Here is a 13,148-nt window from a genome sequence, read left to right as displayed (position 1 = left end):
AGATCAGTTTTTTTCAGTGAAACGAAGGCACACATTGGTCATTGGTCCCCTATGATTTACAAATAAAAATCAAATGTATCTCACCTCAGATTAACACAGTTTAGTGCTTCACTCATTGATTCTGCAGAAATATGCCATGTTTTTCTGCCCATTGTGATACTTTTTTTCCTTTATTATTTCCAATACGGATGGCCACACATGTCCCTGATTGGCTAACGCACATGTCAATCACGCCTATTTGAAAACGGGGAGATTCACCAGTGACCAGACTCACATCTTCGTAAAGTATTGAAATGTGTATTCTAGACCCCTGGCAAATTTTATTCTCTTCGATAAAGAAACTAGAGCTAGTCTTTCACAATGGAGGTTATGTTTGTGTGTGCAGTTAAAGAAGACATACTGTGATTTTGTCTGCTATATAGTTATAATCTGTGACATCTGTGGATCCTGTTGTATTTTGGACATTTTAAATCGCAATATTGATCTAAAACAACTTAAAAATATAAAAGGTCTGATCAATATCATCACAGCAAAGCGCTGAATAATGTGGACCTCTTCTATGGATAGCTGCAGATCATTCTTGTGAGTCGCAGATTTATTTTTTTCATTTGTGCTAAAAGGGCGATGCGACGCTGCTGAATCCTACGCATATCACCGATTAAGAAAATAAAATTGTGGAACAAAGTAAGTACAGAGCAGTGGGCGTGTAGTGGTGGCGGTAAAAAACGGAGGTTGATCAGAGCGATGACGTCTCAAATGCAGGAGAATATGCACGAATCACTCTAAATACAACTCGAAGTGGGTAAATGAGTAGGGAATACATTTATAGCATGATTAAAAGCTCTGAAAGTCAATTTTGCACAAGCACAATATGTCTCCTAAAATAAAAATGCAAAGAACAATGCAGGTAATTACTACTTACTGACATTACTGACAGATTTTATTGAATTCCAGGAGCTGTGCTGCCAGGTTCTTGTTGTGTCCAAATCACTGCATCCTTTAGAAATGCTGGAAAAGACAAAATATTACAACATTACAATGCACTCTGACAAATCTATCAACAACACGATGCGAATTTGTATGTTTTTTCATACATCCTGAACATCACTTGTAGTTCGAGTGAGATGTAGCAGCAATCTAACTCCTTAAAGAGGTATTATGCAAAAAATCTAAATGGCAAAATTCACTTTTTTTGGAGCTTTCTATCATGTTATAACATTGCTCCCTCATCAAAAACATGCCTGAAGAGATGTTAGATGTCAGCCATGCATGTTTGAGTAATCTTGAGATCTCTTTGCAGCAGTGTTTGAACCCTCCTTACAGTCGGCAGTACAATCCTATTCAAAGCCCAGTCCACAAGCCCATATAACTCATGCTTTTGAATATAGTGTCCTCTCTTTACGTCAAATAGATTTGATTAAAAAATCACTTCTCACTTCTTACTAAGCTCATTACAGTCTGTGGTAACAAAATGACAGTAGTTAAAATGAATCTAGGCTAAACAAGCTGCTAAATAAAAGTGCTCTGATGTGCTTAGTCTGATTAAAACTACCTCTGTAATTACTACACTCATGGGACCGGCTCTTCTGCTAAGTTGACTAGTGTTTTGTTTCAAGAGTTAACATGCTCCAATTCACCTGTCCCCAAGAGGCGCGGTGCGCACCTCCCTGTAATGCCTTTGGCCCTTTCAGCTACTGGAGCTGTCTGCTATGTGTCTAAACTAGAGAGGAAGCCTGCTCCTAATCATAGCAATCACTCACCCGAAAGGATTTTCCTCTTTTCCCCTCTCTAAAAAGGGTTATTTTTAGTGCCTGTGTATGAACAATGTTTTCAAGCGACAGTTATTATCAGTGATTTGACTAAAACGATGTTGCGTAAAAAGCTCAGGCGGATTCAGTGTGGCTGTAGTCAATTTGGACCAATTATTTTTATTTCATATAATTCAGTGCTGTGCCAATCAGAAAATTCCTGATTTCCAACACTGAAAACTTTCTGATGAAAAGCTAAATTATATTTGCTCATGATGTGTGACAAGAGCTTATTGTGTGGAACAGAAAAATATCAAATTGATGTAATAATGTTTTTTTGTCATCTTCAAAAGAAACCTCCAGTCAAAAGGCAGATGAAGGAGGCAGTGTTGAAGAAATCTGTGTGGACAACAGCTGCAGACTCACGGTGCAAACCTGCAGACAAGGAAGAAAAGAACATAAAAGTACAGCTCTCCTCACCGAATCCACGACTTCTATGCACCGCTGATGCATTCATCTGAAACGCTGCATAATGGCTGAACTGAGTGACAACTTCACAGATTAAAGTGATTATGGGATGTGGGAGTAAAACTAAAGTCTGTGTTCACATTGAAGCCACAACATGTAAATAAATGTTTCTTCTGAATAATGCTGATGAATTGTATTCCTCTAGGTCTTCAGGCTGCAAGAGTTAGCACACATAAACTTCTCCACATGCAGTACAGCGAGATAACATGACTCCAGGTAGGGTTAGTATAGTTTTATGAAAGCTAAAAGTCAGCAAAAATATTTTTACTGCCATTCAAAGGAGAGAAACATACACACATAGGCCTACATATATACTGTATAGTATTCCTAATTTTACAGAATCCCATCCTGTGTTATTAATATCCTATGTTACGTCTGGAGTTCAATAAAAATGAGTCATTAGTAATAAGTGCAAGTGTAAAATAGCAGTGGACTCTACATTAGCGCAGTGTCTGTTGTAGCCATTTTTAGCTTGCGCCTTTGTGCTAAGGAAATAGCATTACCTATTCATCCCAATAAAATAAGAAAAAACAAAAAGAAAAAAAAAATAAGGCCACTCAATACTAACATAAAACTAGAAAAGGACAAACATGTTTCAAGACTATTTAATTGAATGACCTTGTGTGCAGGAAAAGAAATACTGCTCCACCTAGTGGGGGCAGGCGCTATGGCCTCACGGAGCTCTGTCTGGATGGATTTTACCCTTGAGACAACCGTTCTCGTGCCTTTTTCATCTTCCTGTTGTAGCATTTTACAAACGTCACATAAAAATGAACTTTTCCCGCTCTTCTTTCCTGTCCTGAGCGCGAGCGTGCGTTTGATTGGCTGAGCGGCACATCAGAGGGATTAAAGCGAGCTCGAGGAGGAGACGGGGTGCTCAGTGATGGCGCTGCTGTGCTAGTCCAAGTAACCTAGTTATTCATAGTACCCGGTCCCAGGAGCATTCAGTTTTTTCCTCTTTTGCACTGCATAACTTTTTTCTAGTGTAGGATGCTCGTCTTTAACACCAGGAAGTTACAATGCACCTCTTAAACATGTATAACGCAGTATAGTGTGCATTAGTGACAGAAGTGTAGTTTAACCAAATGATAGCAGGTAAGCTACATGCATCAGTAAATACCACGCGGGCTAAGGTTAAAATAACACTACAGTTAGCTTAACAGTTGGACTAACATTCCCAAACGAGGAGGAAACGACAGGACAGGAGTGAGTCTGATAGTAGAGAGCACAGAGAACACTTAAAACCAAGTTCCAAGTCCCAATGACCGGCTTTGAACTAGCGAGCGCTGAGTCTGCTGCCCTATTTCCAGAGTGTACCTGCGCCCAGAGCCCCTCCTCCTCCTCCTCCTCCTCCCCGGGCCGCTCTGCCTCCCCTCCTCCTCCTCCTCCTCCTCACCCAGAGCTCGGAGTTTGTGTTGTGCACTCGTTGCAGTAGGAGGTGCACGGATGACGTTTCTCCAGACTCCTTTTAGTTTGTTTTAAAGACTTATTCTATGTTTTTTTTAGGAGCATCCAGGATCCCGCTGAATTCCGGAGAGCTCGCGCGGACATAATGTGAGCTCGCGCCCGCGTCTTGTCGCCAGAGCCGTCGCTGTGGTTCGTCCTGTCAGAGGCTGAGGGGGACTACAGTGAGAATACGCAGTAGGCTACACTTCTATCCGGTGTGTGTCGCGCTGTCAAACTGAGGAGAGTAGACAGAGGGACGTTTCAGCGCGATTTATCCACTTTGCGTTTTGCCTCGGCTCTTTTTGTCCTTCTGGATTATCGCTGCCCAGCAACACAGCCACCTGACAACTCTGGATGTCGTAATTAAGGAAGGTAAGATGAGGACAGGGCTCAGCGTTTGTCCAGTGTGCCCCAGATTTGTGTGTGTGTCACTTCTGTGAGAACTATTTTCATGACAAGTGCGCCGGACCCCCGCTTCATTTGTCACGCGCCACATTTGGGATAACTTTCACGCGGGACCGTTAGTCTCGTGCACACTCCCTGATAAGTTGACGTCCGTGCGTAACAATCAAAGTTGGACTAGTGGGGCAACTTGTATCTTTTAGGAATGATCAGGCGGGCGATGCAGAGGTTGCCTACACCCATGTTATCGTCAGGCTGTCACAAAAGCGCACAGTGCACTCTCCTATTATCAAAGCAGGTCGTTTAACACCAGAGAAAAGTCACAGCACCAGTTTGCGTCCAAAAATGGAGAGAAGTGCACATTTCGAGGCTGTGTCCTACAGAAGCCGGACAGGCACAGCGCAGGATATCACGGGCTAGTTCTGCCATTTGGAACATCTGCACAAACCCTTATATGCCCGTGTTAGAATATAGGCCAGGTAAACACCCCCTGTAAAGCAATCACAGTGCTTTTATACAGTTATCCGGAAAATGCAGGGGTAGTTGCTTAAACATGCCCCAGACTCATTCTCTCTTGTCACAGTCTTAAATCCAAACACAGTTCGCTTGTGTGTGAAAGTGGTTTGCATGTGACATTGATCCTCCAGCCTTTAAAACAAAATCTGAACTTGTGTCGCAGCTATGTTATGGCTGCAAGAGCTATAACTATTGAATGACAGCTGCCGGGCCAATCCGTGACAGGGCACAGGAGGTTGGTGGAGCTCGGTCTTCATTGGCCAATGAGCGCGCGGAGGAGGCGGGGCTCAGCGCGCGCAGCTCAAAGAGCGTCATTGACATGAATTAACCCGTTCCCACCTCCCTCTCCACCGTGCGTGTCTGCGTGCACCCCTGGTCAAGTTATAAAAGGCGGGGATACTGTGCAGAAAGGAAAGACATATTTAGATAGTGAGAATTCAAGAGCTTTCTCTAGATCACGCATTCAATCAAACAGTTTATGGGCTGTGATTTTTTAAATGATGTTATTCACACATGTTAACATTCATTAAAAATTGTCACTGTCTATACCTATTATTAAAAAAAGCAAAACAAACAAAAAATGTCTGAAAACAACAGCTATGTATAGACTAAATTTGTAAATAATTAGTTCACTATAAAAATTCTAATTCTTTTTATGTTATTTTTTCCTTTAGGGCACTCAGTGAACCAGTAATGGAGACCAAACGATACCAAAGTTATTTTGATGGGAAGGACACAGAGAACAAGTGGCCTCAGGTCCCTAGTTCCACGGAGTTCTGTTGCAGCTCAGAGGACTCAGGTGTGACCACTGGAGATATTCTGATGGGCATTGTCAACGTCAGCTGCCCTGCTGGAAGTCCAGCCTCTGACTGCAAAGACAACAACAACACAAAGAAGCAGGAGCAGCCAGTGCGCCGCCTCAGCCACAATCAACCATTTGTTCACCCACACTTCAACAACTCTCTTCATGGTCATAAGCAGGAAATGGACTCCAAGGAGCTTTCCAAAACCGTTGCTGAGTCTATGGGCCTCTACATGAACGCTGCCAGGGAGGCAGACTTTGCTTTTAGCCAGCACGGGGGCAGTACCAGCCCTGGGAAACTGTTCCCAGTGTGTGGGCGTTCTCTAGAGGAGAAGCAGAGTGGAGCCACAAAAAACCCGAAGTTAACACCGTTTGGGTTCCAGCAGCCCTGTTCCACCCACACAGCAGGCTCAGGGACACCAGTGAACTCTGGCCCTATGCTGGGCTCCTCTGTGTCCTGCAGCCCTCAGACCTCCAGCTCTATGTCCAGCCCTGGGGGGAGTAATAACATGGTGTCCTCCACCACCAGCCCACCTGTGTGCTTCGGACCTCCATGTTCAGCGGTCAGCAGTCCGGCCAGCCAGACGTCCTGTGCTCAGAGTGTGGCCCACATCAAGCGCAGGAACTCAGCTACATGTAGCCCAGTTGAGTCTAGCACCGTGGGCTCCCCACCACTCACCAGCCCCATGAACGTCATGAGGTCCCCCATCTCCAGCCCTCAGAGCATGAGCAGCGCCTGCAGCGCTTCCTGTAACATGAGGTCCTCTGTGTCCAGTCCCACCAGCACGGCCAACTGCAGCACCCTGCAGCAGTCTATGTCCAGTCCACCTTCAGGGGGCCTCCCTGGGAGCAGCCCCCACGAGCCGCCCTCTGCAGGGTTTCCGGAGCCCAGTCCTGCGAGCGCTCTGGGACTGGTGCAGAATGACATCAACAGCCCAGATCCAGCCTCTCTCACTCAGGACGTAGACTTCAAGAACTTTGAGTTTCCCAAAGTGGAGATGGTTGATGGGGAGGTTTTCAATGTGGGCTTGGACCAGATGGGCATGGTTAAATATATTAAGAATGAGCCTGGCACTGACTTCAGAAGCATGTGTCTTGGAAGCTCTAAATGTAATGCAAATAGTACATCCTTCATCACCCAGATTAAGACAGAGCCAAACAAAGACGAGGACTGTATGAATCAGCAGCCCTATAACGAACCGTCACAATCCATGGGTCTGTTTCCTGCAGCCGAGACCACCTATCTGTCTCTGAGGAATAACATTGACGAGTACAGTCTCTCTGGAATCTTAGGACCCCCTGTCTCCTCTATGAATGGCAACTATGAGTCTGATGTGTTCTCCAACAATGTCCTGTCTAAAGGGGTTAAGCAGGAGGCCAATGACGGCAGCTATTACCAAGAGAATAACAGCATGCCCACATCGGCCATTGTTGGAGTTAATTCCGGTGGACACTCATTCCATTACCAGATTGGAGCACAAGGAACAATGTCTTTCACGCGGCACGATGTGAGGGACCAGTCCAACCCCTTGTTGAATCTAATTTCTCCAGTATCGGCATTAATGGAGTCATGGAAAACTCGTCCGGGCATGTCACAGGGGTCACTGGCTGTCAGAGGCGATGGATATCCGGGTCAAAACTGCATTACGGACGCCATGTCAAGGTAACACTCTGATTATGCACGTATTTTGTTAAAAGCGGTTTCTGATACACACGATACATACATATAAACTCATGGCATTTGGAGTTGCATACAGGAACAATGATCTAGACCTATAGATATTTTTAAATTTTCAAGTAAAGAATGCATGTATGAGAGGAATTACTGGCCCGACTATGTCTCCAAATCTGTTTACAAAAAGTGGACTATCTCTTTAATGTACTTTGCTTCGCTGGCCACTGGGACAGAGTTAGGTGGTTTTCTTGCTACAGCTTTCATTGCCCAGGAGATTTTGGGTGTTTGCTTTGAGAAGTGCAAAATAATAGCAGGAGCTGGGCTTGGGAAAGGCAGCGGGATGCTGGCTCAGAATACAGGAATTTAAAGAACGGGAATCTACCAGGCCATTGTTTCAGAGACGTTTCACATTTGAATGTTTACTTATACTTATCTCATCTAAAAGTCAGATGTAGCTCGCTAAAGTTTAGGTTGTATATGGTTAAACAAATATGAAGAAATTTGTTTAAGATATAGGGAAGAATAGAAATAGACACAAAATCAAGATAAATAAATATTAGAAAATAAACTTGAACATAACAATTTAAAATATTAAAAAAAAATAAAAAAAAAAAATAAAAAAAAAAAAAATATATATATATATATATATATATATATATATATATATATATATATATATATATATATATATATATAAAATAATACATAAAATATATATATATATATATATATATATATATATATATATATATATATATATATATATATACAAGAATAAAAATTTATACATAAAATTTAAAATACAAATATAATAAAATAATAAAGGGCTACAGCTCGATTATGTACAATAAGTGGCTTTGAGTATTATTTTGTACAATGCAGCATATGAGCAGCAGGTAAAGTGACTTCATCTTTTGTTACAATACTGCACATGATTACTACAATACAGTAAGTATACAGTAATAGGGACAATGGTGTAAATATTCATGTGCTACTGCCAAACCTAAGTACTTATTAGTTTATTACATCCTGGGATTATTTCTATTTACAAGGCTGTAAAATTTTGCATTGTAAATTGAACAAATGTTTCCAGCGATAAACAAAATAGATGCTGCTACAGTAGAAATGAATGTGGCTTTCAAAATGACAAAATACACAGTTTCTTGATTGTTGAAACTTAATAAATACAGAAAATCTATAAAAGGCTTAGCCAATCTGGCAACGCAACTTTGACACAGTTGTTGCCCAGCCAATATACACCCAGCTGCCCAGTTACACTCGAGCAAATCAATCTAAATAGGATTACAGCATTATTAATCACAGTGAGTCTACAATAAAGGGGCAGTTATAAATCGGGAATACACAACAAATAAAATATGATAAGATTATTGCTTTGGAAACAGTGGTTATGTTTTTTTACAGGCGCCGTTTTATGAGCTGCTGTAGAACACACTAAACAAAGCCACAAATGACTTCCTGCCGGTTTTAATGGCAAAGATAAGAGTTGGCTGAGTGAGAGAGAGAGATGTAAAGTGATGCTGCACTACTGTGACGTCACCATGACAACACCAGGGTCATTGCAAGGACTGATGTTTTCCAGGATCGCAGGATGAAAAGTTTGGATTATTTAGTTTGGAAAAAGTGCTCCCTAGAAATTTGAGTGATTGATGCGCAATGCTGAAGTTGTTGAGTTATTTCTATTGCGCAAGTGGTTATGTTTTCTGCTCTTTGTACAGTCCAGTCCTTTGTAACCAAGCTTATGGAGATTGCAGATTTAGTTGTTATCCTAGGATTAACTATTAAAGGTGCTATATTACACAAAATGGATTCTTGTGAGGTTTAAGTCCTGTTATAATGTTGTTACCTCCTGAAAAACACACTCAGAGTTGTCTTTTGTTTGAGTAACTATTTATTATTAGTCTGTCTACATCTCCAAAGCTCAAAATGCTCAGTTCCACATCACAAGCTGGAACAGAGCGTTTTCTGTTTGAGAAGAACTAAGCCTAAATATTCAGAGTTTTGTGCGTTAAATATGTGTGAATGAAACAAATCACAACTCCAGGTCAACATTATATAACATAGATCAGAAAATAGAGTAACCATGGAAGCTTATTCTTTGCAGTATTATATAGAAACTCTTAAAATGTTGCAAATGCTGCTTTTACATTAAGCTGCTTTAACGCAGGGCACACTTAGGCCTGTCATGATAACACATTTTGAAGTGTGATATAATGCTAAAATATAAACAATAAACGGTCATATTGAAACTAATTTAAACCACTGACACAAAAGTAGAATTATTATCCTCTCAGAAATATTCTAAATGTATAGTCCTATTTATAAAACATGGGGTGCAATAAATAAATAGCAGAATGTAACTATAATAATATAATGCACCCCAGACGTTATTTATTTGGATTGAAATTATAGCGTAGAAAAATGACACAAATTTATGCACTATACAGAGAAGAGGTGCTTATTTTAAATATCAATCTTTAAAAATGATTGTTCCATCTGTCATGTGTAGAATGATAACTCTATAGTGATCACACTGAGCACATGAAGTCTTCTGTTGTAAATGGTTTGTTAGGTATAAGACTTGGACAGAATAATTTGACATGTGGTGACCTCTATGTCTCACTAAGCCTGTTGTATGTTCCTCCTGAAATGACCCCATCTTTATGTTGAAATCCTCCATATTGCTTCATCTGATTATCCTCATGTATATTTCCTCCCTCACTGTTTGACATATTATTTTGGCTAGTCCAGGTGGCAGGTTTGGGGGTGAGTGCGCGTCGTAACAAGGCCTGCAGCTTTAAGCAGCCTGATACAGTGTGTTACCTTGGAGGCGACCCATATGGCAGCAGCCAAAGCGATGTTGACGGGATCACTGCCACCTTGGTCCTAATGAGATCCAGCTTAGCCCTAATGTCAGACAGGATGACAGTAAGAGGTGGACCCATGGCAGCAGGCCAGGCAGCTGGGAAAACAGTCTGCTCAAACACTACACTACATGCAATTAACACACACACACACGCATATACTGTGCACCAAGGCTGTCAAACATATGGAAAATCAGATATTAGTCAAAACTAAAACTAGTATCGAAACTAGATACTTATTTGAGCAGGTATCAATACTAAAAAAGTCACATTCAGACTGATTTAAGCTGTATCTTTCACAAGTATAAGACACATAGACTAGTGTATATAATAGTATACACCCATGGACCACTATAACATACCTGGACACTTAGGGATTACATAGATATAAGACACATGGGACTAGAAAATAAAGTACTACCATTTAATATTGAAAATCACATTCTATTGTCTAAAGAAAGAGTGTTTTTTAATTATCATTGTCGTTTCAGAATCGGTATTGAGTATCGAGTCTATTCCTTAGTATAGGAAATAATTTTAAAATAACAAAAAATATTGTTCAGTTGCATTTAGCGCTGCAACTGACCATTATTTTAGTAGTCGACTAGTCAAACAATTATTTCATTAAACATTATCATCCAAATGCAAAGTGAAACACAGTGACTAAAAGCTTCTAAATACAGAATATTTACAAATAAAGTGTATTGTTGAGAAAAATCAGAATTTTGTTTATGCTTTTTGACATTTTGATTTCAGTTTTCAAAAATTTACAAAAGTGTCTCAACGGCGCCAGGGGCTGTCAGCTCAGTGCCGATGCCTAATATTTCATTGGCACAAAACTGTTACATAACTATTAAAAAAGCAGCCCTAAAAGTCTTTGATCCGCCGCAGCCTTGGATGACAGCGTGTAAAATCCCACAGCTCTCCTCTCCCCTCTTTGGTTTCCTCTCTAAATGCTTTTAATTAAAATGGCTGCTCGTCTCTAAGCAGTCGGAATTATTTGGCGCTAAAATGTTTAACCTCCAATTCAGGCGAGACAGAGATAAAATCCCACTCATTTTATATGGGTCAATAAGCTCATTTTCCCCTAACATAACAATGTATCTAAATTCATTTTCTCCCATTTGACACGATGATAACACGACCTACATTAGTGTGCTGGATTACATTTGCTGGCTGCCTAAATCTCCAAATCTCTCCCCACCTATTGAGGTCATGTTTACATTGCCCTGCTCATGTCCAACTAAATATTATCTTAACACACTTTGGAGAACTATATTCAGACCTCAGCTTTGACAATAACTCGGAATAGTCCCACTCACATTTACTTTATAAACATCTCGGATTTCTGTCAATGATCCATCTTAAAAACATGAAAAACAGAAGTAGTTCATTTTTAACGCTTTGCAGTGGTCCAAAGTTATTCCTCACGTACCTTTTGCATTCCACATGTCCTAATTATTCACCAAGATGTGTTTATAAGCACTTTCTACAACTATCATGCAAACCGCACACTTGTTGATTATCGCACAATAAAACATTTTACTTGAATTTTCTGAAAAAGACCAGATTTTGTGCGCTATTTAATGTTTTCCGATGACATAAACTTTAAATTATACACGTATATTATACACACATATACTACTCATAGATTTCTCTTACTTGAGTCGCATTATTTTCAAAATGACTCATGCTTGTGTTAAATTTGTGGCTGGGTTATGCGTGGACTGCACTGGTGCTAGCTTTTTTACTTTATAATGTCACTATGTTCACACTCTTAACTATGAACTACTTAAGCCATAAAAATAGGAAATTGGAATTTGTAATCACACTTTTTATTGTGTGAGTTGGATGATAATATAAAAGTCTATAATGAATTAAATAGATTTCCCAAAGCTGTAAGATCTTCATGGACACAAACAGTTACAGTATTCACAGGTACACAGGTATATAACTACCTGAGTACATTTTTGGCTACACTACCCACCTCTGATCAGATACAGACAGCACCCAGACTTATTTTGACCTCACGAGCTGCTTATACAATATATCTGTTCTGGTGGATGACACATTTTGCTCAAAAACATGGAAAAAGTGAGGGAGAATAGTGCGGACTGGATTGTGGCCAACTCCCAATGTTCTGCCCAGGGATGAAAAGGCATACTCCAGAGAGCACACTAATACGCCTTTAATTGTATGTTCCTCCACTAAATTAATGAATGGAAATGATTTGATTAATTCAGAGACTGTTGGGTACTAATGTCCAATTATGTCCCCACACCGGGCGTGCACATGGGCTCCTGGTGCAGCACAGAGCGGGGCAGCTGTTTGTTTGGCTGGTGGAAAAGTGTTACGAGAAATAAGGAGGAATAAGGAGGTGTCTTGTCTGACTGCAGCATAAATAGTATTATTATTTAACCTGAGATTGACCGATATGTGGTATTTCTTGGCTGATAGAGACTGTTCAGAATCCAACGAAGCCGGTGGTCGATATTTTGGACTGATTTTGATTATTTTCCCCAAATTGTATCATTTAAATTTATTACAAACTCACTCACAGCCCTTTTGTAAAACCATAAACCTTTACGAGAGCTGTGTGGTTATATTTTGTTAAAATAAAGGTTTATGTGTGTTCTTTAGGCAGCAGGTTGGCTGTCAGACTTAAAGGTCCTATATTACTCAAAATTTACTCTTGTGAGCTTTAATCCATGTTATAATGCTGTTACCTTGTCAAAACATACCTGGAGTTGTGTTTTGTTTCATTCACACATGTTTGAGTAATGTTAGTTATTATCTCCAAAGCTCAAAATGCTCTGTTCCACCTTGTGATGTCATGAAATGGTAGTTTTCAAGTTAACAGCTCCTTTTACCTTTAGTTCAGTAGAAATTGGCAATTCCAGGGCTGAAATCATCCAAATGATTCTAGTGAAGGTGTGTGGACTTTAAAAACACAATAGAGCACTTCCTGTATTACCACATGACATCACAAAGTGGAACAGGGAAAATCCTGATAATACAGTAGTGTTAAACGGCCATTTTTTCCCCCCATATATTTGAGATACTTGTTTTGCCCCAGTTCAGATATATCATACATGTCTGCATCTCATCATAAAGCGTTTTATCGTCAGTTAATTTGGAAGTGTGCATTA

The 13,148-nt window shown here is 40.4% G+C and overlaps 1 protein-coding gene across 1 annotated transcript in view; it reads left to right on the top strand.

Moving 5' to 3' along the window:
* The first annotated feature begins 3,674 nt into the window (after nt 1-3,674).
* nr3c2 (nuclear receptor subfamily 3, group C, member 2) overlaps nt 3,675-13,148 on the top strand; it is a 164,502-nt gene continuing 155,028 nt past the window's right edge. The window contains exons 1-2 of the mRNA XM_033991838.2: nt 3,675-4,094; nt 5,315-7,105. Of these exons, the coding sequence (XP_033847729.2) occupies nt 5,334-7,105 (1,772 nt within the window). The 5' untranslated portion in view covers nt 3,675-4,094; nt 5,315-5,333. The remainder of the gene's footprint in view (nt 4,095-5,314; nt 7,106-13,148) is intronic.

This window comes from Periophthalmus magnuspinnatus, chromosome 1, assembly GCF_009829125.3.
Source record: "Periophthalmus magnuspinnatus isolate fPerMag1 chromosome 1, fPerMag1.2.pri, whole genome shotgun sequence".
Lineage (NCBI taxonomy): Eukaryota > Metazoa > Chordata > Actinopteri > Gobiiformes > Gobiidae > Periophthalmus > Periophthalmus magnuspinnatus.
This window is presented reverse-complemented; position numbering and strand designations above follow the sequence as displayed.